The sequence below is a fragment of the Pygoscelis adeliae genome, unplaced genomic scaffold (assembly GCF_000699105.1).
Source record: "Pygoscelis adeliae isolate BGI_AS28 unplaced genomic scaffold, ASM69910v1 Scaffold93, whole genome shotgun sequence".
Taxonomy (NCBI): domain Eukaryota; kingdom Metazoa; phylum Chordata; class Aves; order Sphenisciformes; family Spheniscidae; genus Pygoscelis; species Pygoscelis adeliae.
Window position 1 is genome coordinate 560,665 of NW_008824469.1, and position 8,242 is coordinate 568,906.

General features: G+C 54.4%; 1 protein-coding gene across 1 annotated transcript in view; it reads left to right on the plus strand.

The window, feature by feature from the left end:
- ABCB9 (ATP-binding cassette, sub-family B (MDR/TAP), member 9) overlaps positions 1 to 8,242 on the plus strand; it is a 12,531-nt gene that overhangs the window by 697 nt on the left and 3,592 nt on the right. Inside the window, exons 2-8 of the mRNA XM_009321214.1 lie at positions 275 to 389; positions 901 to 1,031; positions 2,395 to 2,600; positions 3,540 to 3,737; positions 5,260 to 5,388; positions 6,759 to 6,947; positions 7,520 to 7,693. Coding sequence (XP_009319489.1) covers positions 275 to 389; positions 901 to 1,031; positions 2,395 to 2,600; positions 3,540 to 3,737; positions 5,260 to 5,388; positions 6,759 to 6,947; positions 7,520 to 7,693 — 1,142 coding nt within the window. The remainder of the gene's footprint in view (positions 1 to 274; positions 390 to 900; positions 1,032 to 2,394; positions 2,601 to 3,539; positions 3,738 to 5,259; positions 5,389 to 6,758; positions 6,948 to 7,519; positions 7,694 to 8,242) is intronic.

Here is an 8,242-nt window from a genome sequence, read left to right on the forward strand (position 1 = left end):
TGCTTTTTTGGGTGTGCTGGGTGGCACGTCCTGTATGGGCTGGGTGAAAAATGCAGTGGGGCAAAAAAAATGCAACAGGGAATAAAATACACGGGGAAATTAAACATCCCCACGTGCCACTAAGGGCTGTGCCTCCTGAGACATCTCATGCAACGGCCAAGTGTCTCCATGGTGGGGATGGGGTTGTGCACCAGCCGTCGCAGTTGGAAATACAGGTCCTGTGCCGATCCTGCGCAGTGGGGCTGAAACCCCATGTCCTGTGCTTGTCCGGCAGGAGAGACCTTCCTGCCCTACTACACGGGGCTGGCCATCGACGGCATCGTGGTGCAGAAGAGCATGGACCGCTTCTCCACGGCAGTGCTGGTCATGTCGCTGCTTGCCATAGGAAGGTAACCGCAGGGGCTGGTTTTGGCCCTGACGAGATGGAGTTTGGGGTTTTCCCACAGGAGTTTGCGGTCGCAGTGGTGGGCACGGGCTGTCTCACCTGCAGCCCCTCCGCCGGGTCCCTGCCAGACCCCAGGGATGCGCTTTGATTTCTCTGCGCTGTCACGGTGTAGAGAGGCCATGGTGGCAGTCACGAGGCTGTCGCGTAGTCCTCCACGTCCGTCTGCTGGTGGTGGGGGAGCAGGAACAGACACAGGGGACGGGCTTCCTGGGGAATGCTGGCCCAGCAGCACTGCGTCCCTTCCCAAAGCTTGTCACTACCGGGATTAGGAGCAGCCGCCCCCATGCTGGTAGCACCCAGAGGAGGTGTGGGCTGGATTAGCCATCGCTTCCCGGGGTGTAAAGTGGTACCAGCACAGCATTGCCCAAGCCCTTGGCCCAGGCATCGGGGTGTTTGTGTTGCTGAGGAGCGGGTTTTGTGTCCATTGGTCTATAACGTTTCTTATCTGCAATTAGCTCATTTGCCGCAGGTATCCGGGGCGGCGTTTTTACGCTCATATTTGCAAGACTGAACATTCGCCTTCGCAACTGCCTCTTCAGGTCGCTGGTGTCTCAGGAGATGAGTTTCTTTGATGAGAATCGCACAGGTTGGTTCCTCTTTCCCCCAGATTTGCTCTAACCCCTCTATGCCATCCCGGTATTTTTTTCCCCTTGGTTTGCCCTACCAGCATGTAGCGGCTTGGGGGCAGCTAGAGACGGCACCCAAATGCTCGTGTTCAGAAGGAGCGGCAGAAAGCTCTTCCCTTTTGGGTGCCTCCCGCCATGGGGTTGGGACAGGATTGCCCAGCACCCTGGGGATGTCCCATTGCCACCAATCAGCCTAACATCCAGCAGCCCCGAGGCTGACACGTTCATCTCTGGTCATCCCCAAAACACCTACTTTCCTCCTCCCGTACCTCCCGTCAGTGCCTGCTGGTCAGCCACTCTCCAGCTCTGCTCTGGGCCTGGGAAACCTCAGATGCGTGAAGCTTGCTGGGCGTGCTTGTGGCTTTCCCTGCTTGCCATTCAGTCCTGTCCTGGGCCGTGCCGCTCTGGTGTGGTCCCAGCCTGCTGTAATTTTTCCCACATTCAGTTTCTTCTCAGTGATATTTTTAGTTTTGAGGCTGTTGCCATATTTAGCAATCGCTGCATGGTGCCCTGATAGCTGAGGACACCGGGGATGTTATTGTAAGTGGGATACGGGTAACCCTGGACTAATGCTTACACAAAAGCATGGGAGTTCAGCTGGACTCAAACATGGGCCAAGACTTTAGGACTTCAGGGTGATGTTTGCTGGCTGTAACGTTCAGTTCCACCAAAGGACACCGCAGGAGCTTCGCCCCTTGGTAGCTAGACCCACATCCTCAGGGTCACTTGGGTCGGCCCCAGGCTGCGGGGCACACAGCTAAACCCAAACAGCCCTCTCCGAAGCCGCCTCGCGCTCCTTTGCAGGGAATGCTGTGCCCGACCTCGGCTGGTCCTGCCAGGACGGCAGGGAAAGGTGCCAGCAGTCCCTGGTGAGCTCCTGGAGGGCTCCTGGTGTCATTTAGAAATTAACTCAGGGCTGGGTTGACAGCTTTGGAGGTGCATTCAGCAGCCCAGCAAACACTCCACCCACATGCCCGCTGCCCATCTGAGTGCCCATGAGGTGCCCTCCAGTGTAGGGTGCTGCCGCAGTCCTCTTTGCTGTCCTGCAGCCATCCTTGGTGACCCAGGGATGTAGCTCATGCCTTCAGATGCATTTCATGTCCCTCGTGCATGCAGCAAGTCAAGCTCCTCTGTTTTGCTTTGCATCCACAGCGGTGGAGAGTCACCCCTGTTCCATGCCGCCTTTCAGACCCCCAGTAAGGGGTGGGTTGAATGGGGAGCTCCGTCTGGCCCCTGGCATGGGACACAGGACGTGGCTAGGCAGTGACCTGCTGTGGTGAACGTGTCCCTGCTCTCTCCTTCCCCAACCCCTCGTTGCTGCAGGGGACGTCATCTCCCGCCTGACATCGGACACGACCATCGTGAGCGACCTGGTTTCCCAGAACATCAACATCTTCCTTCGCAACGTCGTGAAGGCCACGGGGGTGATCTTCTTCATGTTCAGCCTCTCCTGGAAGCTCTCGCTCGTCACCTTCATGGGCTTCCCCATCATCATGCTGGTGTCTGATGTCTATGGGAAGTACTACAAGGTAGGCAGGAGAAGCTGGCATGGCCATGGTGTGCCACAGCGCTGGGCTGTTCCCCTCGTGAAGCCATTGTGGAGATTGTGGGCGGCCTTGGAGCTGGTGGGACTGATGCTCGGGTGCTTTGCTGCTGGCAGTGGGGCCAGGAAGGCGGCATTAAACCTGTATGGGCAGACAAGCATAGCCTCAGCTCTTACCTTGCTTCATGCTCAGAAGTGGAAGCTTCTCAGGTCTGACAGGAGATGTAGCTTGGCCATGGGATGTCGCGCACGTGCCTGCCTGTCCTCATGCAATCTGTCCTCTCCTCTCCCTTTGGAGGGACTCAGGTGGGGGTTAAACCCGGTGCCGAGCTCCCTCCCTCTGCCTGGGGCTAGCATGGGCCAAGGGCCATGCCCTGTGCCTAATACCCTGTCCCATGGACCACGTGAGTCCCCATGTCAGTTATTGGAGCTTTCCACTGTGCCAGGGACACGGCGTGCACACGTGCTGCCAAAGTGGGGTCCTTGGGTACTGCCTTCCCCAGCCATGGCTCCTCCTGCGGGTCAGGTGCTCATGGGAGGAGTGGAGCTGCCCTTGGTCTCCAGACCTGTACCTGACTTGGAAATTCCTGGAAGGGCTCCTGGGCCAGGCTGACCCTGTCCCATTAGGGCACCAGCAGCAGCGGCTCTGCCGCAGGCTTCCCAAGTGGCCCTGGGCATGGCACGTCACCTCCTGCAGCCCAGATCCTTCCTTGGGGACAGCACAACGAATCTGTTCCCCTCCTGGCACAATGCCCCAGGCTGTCCTGAGGTGTGGGATATATCCCGGTGCTCAGCTTTGTTGCCCATGGCCTTGGAAAATGTCACCGTGCCACCTTTTCCCGAGCCCAGCAGAACCCGGGGCACGCGGGGAGAGGTGCCACGGGCAGCCCGGCGCCTGCTGAGCCCCCTCTGCCTCTCCCTGCAGAAGCTCTCCAAGGATGTGCAGAATGCCCTGGCCAAGGCCAACACCACTGCGGAGGAGACCATCTCCGCCATGAAGACCGTCCGCAGTTTTGCCAACGAGGAGGCGGAGGCAAATGTGTACTGGCAGAAGCTGCAGCAGGTGTACAAACTCAACAAGCGGGAGGCCATGGCTTACACCTACTATGTCTGGTCCAGCGGGGTAGGTGGCCAGCGCTTCACGGTGTAGGGAGCTTTGCGGGGCGAGCCCAGCCTTGATGTCCGCTGCCTGTAATCCCCTGTCTATTAATTATTATTTTTTTTCACTCATCAAAAAATATATTCCATTCCCCCTTAGGGCAGCGCTGCATCGTGCCACCAAATAGTCTGTTTTCTCTTGCAAATAAGAATATAATTGATAACTGCTCAAGGTCGTGGAAAACCCTGTGTTTCTTTGTTGCTGCATTGCGTGCCTGTGCCAGCTCATCTCCGGGGCTCCGGCTGGGAAACAGCCGCGGCGTTGGTTGAGCTTCTGCTCAGAAACTGAGATTTTCTGCGTGTGGGTGGTGGCAGGGGGAGGCTGCTGGGGTTTGGGTTTGTGGTTTTTTGGGGGGGATTTTTGGAAAATGCTTTTTCATCATTCAAGACCAGATGGTTTGGGACTTCTCCTGCTGATAATGAAGGCTGTGCAAAACCCTCACGTGAAGCTGCCCTTATCTCTGCACATTGAAGGATCTAAGTAGCCTCTGGTGAAGGGTTTGCGAGTTATGGTGTCCTCGTGCAGCTGTGGGAGACCTTATGGCTTCCCAAGTCTGGAAGCAAAATTGGAGCATTTTTAGCATCATTCCTGAGCTCCCAGGTGAAGCCGGAGCGTGAACTGGGTCAGCACAGATCCCACTGAGCCAAAGAAGGCAAAAACCCTCAAAAACTGCTCTTGCAGGCTCATGTAGAAAGAAGCCGATGGATTTAGCACAGCCCTGGTAGAGTCTTTGTCAGAGGGAACGCAGGATCTTAAGGTCAGATCATGGCAGAGCAATAGAGGAGGAATTTTTTTCCCCAATATTTTTGCCTGTGTGAGTTTACAGCCTGTCCCGCAAACGTCGCAGAGCACCAGGGCATCACCGTTTTTCTGAGCACCCAGGCAGCGTGGAACAACACCGGCTGAATAAAGGCAGGGGCTGGTATTTGTCATATCACAGCTGATCTGTCTCCTTTCTAGAGTAGGTGGTACCCCCCCACTGATTTCAGGCAAGAGTTGAGGTTATGCTTCAGGGACTTGTACGTGCAAGGAGGATTTTTTGCATTAACTCTTGGCTTGATTTTGTGTTCTAAATTAAAATGTGTCACACGTATAACAAAGTTTATTTTAGTGGTGAGGTGACTGCATGTGTTGGATAATTTGAGCATAGATTATTACGCTTGAGGACATTAGTCCAAGAGAGAAGTTCATGAGACACTGTTATTTCAGATAAATTCTCTCTCCTTGGCTGTTGCCCCTCTGGGCTTCTGTTTTGTTGAAAGATCTCAGCCCAGCGCCTTAAATCAGCCCATGTACTTGAGTCGTTTTTCCCTTCTTATATCCATGCTCGCTGCTAGGGCTGTCATCTGTGCGCTGTCAGGGATGCTCAGTTTGGGGCTCAAAGAATAAATGTCAGCACATGTATTGTGGGCTGTTGTGTGAGTAATTACAAATGCACCACAATGCAGTTCTCCTTGCTGATTTTGGGGTGTTTTCTTGCTTCCAGCTGACCCTCCTGGTGGTCCAGGTCAGCATCCTTTACTACGGTGGGCACCTCGTGATCTCGGGGCAAATGACAAGCGGAAATCTGATATCCTTCATCATTTACGAGTTCGTCTTAGGAGACTGCATGGAGGTGAGTCTGTTTTATCCCTCTGGGCTACCCCATATTAAGATGATACTTGTCTTCTAGAAGGTTCCAGGGCAGCCGCAAGGCTAGACCCAGTGCTGACTTCCCTGCGACACATTTCCTTGGCACTGTGGCTTTGCTCACCGGTGGGCTGATTCTCCCCTCCGCTCCCTGCTCCCCTCCTGCTGTGGCCTCGCAACCTGAACGCATCCGAAGCAGCTCATGCCCTGATGAGGCAAAGGGGTCAGGCTGGCCCCACTGAAGGGCAGAGTCCTGGCTGCCTCCCAAGCACGTTTCCTGGCGTGAAGGATGCAGGGATTACAAAGCTGCCTGTTAAATTTCAGGGTTCATTAAAAACTTAATTATATTACTTTTTTTTTTTTTTCTCCCCCCTGGAATAGGCCTCAAGCTGCTGCGCTGGCAGCACATTAGCAAGATGGGATTGTGGGTGGGATGGCAGAGCCCACCCAGGGCTGCCTTCCCCTTGCAAAGGCGTAAGCTTGGCTAATCGAGGCAGAAATGATCAAGTCGAGGTTTCCTCGCAGCCAAGCATGGTTTTGGCGGCGCTTCAGCCTTTACACAGCAGCAGAGCAGAGCTGGAGGCAGCGTGCCCAGCTCTCACCATCTGTTCAGATGACTACAGGCTCTGGTGGTGTTTCCAGGCTGTGGTTTTGGTGTGGGTTTGTGTTGGGTTGGGTTGGGGGTTTTTTTCCCTCCTGATGGGAGGGGCAGTTGCAGTACAGGCTGTTTTGCAGCTCTGGGTTTAATATTGAAAAGAGCCAACATGACGAGGGTTTATTCCAGCGAAGCCGGTGCCAGTGTGCAGCAGTTGTAGTTGGGAAAGCAGAGTGGTAAATCCACTAGGACCACATCCCGGCAGGGAACAGCCGTATCGGCTGCCAAATGGTTGTCTAGAAAGGTCCAGCCTGAAGCTGCTCTATGTTTGAGAAGTGTGCTAGGGAACGAGCCGGCTGCCCTCGGGAGCTGGTGCAATGTGCTGCCCTACGTGGACTCTGTTCAGCCACTGGGTTGGGGAGCTGCTGGTCTTGAGCAAACGGAGATAGGTGGAGGATTCTGGTGGAAGTTTGGGTCATGTATCACCTGGTGCACATCTTCTCTTCCCAATCTGTTTCCTTCTTCTGTTCCCCTCTGGGTCTACCCCTGCACAAACCTCTTTAGATGCCCTTTCCCTGGATATGCCCATATATCCCCTCTGTACACTGCATAGGGGAAAAAGCTTTGTTTTTCTGTGTCTGATGACTGTAGTTCATGTCAGATGATAGACTTGGGAATGCTTCAACCATTCTCCTTACAAGTCACACCGATTGCCTTTTCCATCACATGGGAGGGTCTCACCATTGCCTCTTCCCCTCCAGTCTGTCGGCTCCGTCTACAGCGGCCTGATGCAGGGAGTGGGAGCTGCCGAGAAGGTGTTCGAGTTCATCGACCGCAAGCCAACGATGGTGAACGACGGGTCCCTGGCCCCAGACCACGTGGACGGGAAGGTGGAGTTCAGAAACGTGACGTTTTCCTACCGCACTCGCTCTGCAACGCAGGTCCTCCAGGTGAGCCCCGCAGGCGCAGAGCGCTCCCCGCCGCAAGGCATCACGCGCTGCTTCTCCATCACAGCAATAACTGACCCCCAGCCCGTGGGAAATGTCAGCTGCCCTTTTGGAGATGCGTAAAGGCAGGCACGACGGCATTCTGGAAAGCAGATTATAAGGAACAGTGGGTGTTTAGGGACAGCCTTCCTTACAAGGAATGAGATTTATTAATAAAACCCTTGTTCCCCGCTCAGGCATTAAACATGTCAACATGGTACAGGGCTTTGTGCCAAGCTCTCTCAGACTCTTTCCATGGGAGAGGGGCTGGGCTCACGGGGCAGGGGGAGACAGCAAAGGGGTTAGTTTGCTTTGCAGTTTTTAGAGGTCCCGCTACATCAGCAGGCAAATTTGAAGCAATTTTGGAGGCTTCTTGCTTCCTCAGAGCCAGGAGAGATGGCTGATGTGGCATGTCACCAAAGTGGAGGGTCACCGTGGCCAGATTTCGGCTACCTTTCTTGCATAGTGCCCGAGCCACTGCCCCGGGAGCCTGGGAAAAGCCAGGACCTGAGCATGCTCTCCCGTCCGTGTTGCAGAATGTGTCCTTCACCTTGCACCCCGGCAAAGTGACAGCGCTGGTGGGTCCTTCAGGGAGCGGGAAGAGCTCCTGTGTCAACATCCTGGAGAACTTCTACCCCCTGCAAGACGGGCAGGTGCTGCTGGACGGGCGTCCCATTAACATGTACGATCACAAGTACCTGCACTCAGTGGTACGAGCGACTGATAAGTGTATTCTAGCTATCGCCTGCCGTGATCAGAGGGGATGGATGGTAGCGTTGCATGTTGCTTTGGATTTGATCTGGCAACTTTTGAAATGTCCAGAAAGCTAGAGGCTGGAGGTGGTCCAGGAAATGAATTCAGATAATTTGTGGGGGCGGAAGGGAAAGGGATGGAGAGTGGTTTCATGGGGAGGGGGAAGTCTTCCGAAAACAGAACAAGAAACATGTTTTGTTTTGTATTTTTTGGCCAACGCAGTAGAAATATGTTTTTGGTTATTGTATTAATTATCATCTAAATTGGGTTTGGAAAAAAGTGGTTTGCATTCCTCCAGCACTTTCTACCTTAAGATCTTAAAGTAATTCTCAGCTAATGGGGAGTTAAACCTCTCAGGATCCTGGCAGCAGCTGGAGCACCGGAGGGGCTGGGTGGTTTGCCCAGGAGAGGGGTCAAGGCCCCTCAGCTCTTGTCTGTGTGTCAGCACAGATCAGCCTTCATGTCCTCTGCAAGTAACTGCCTTCTTTGTTTGCCCCCAGAGCAAA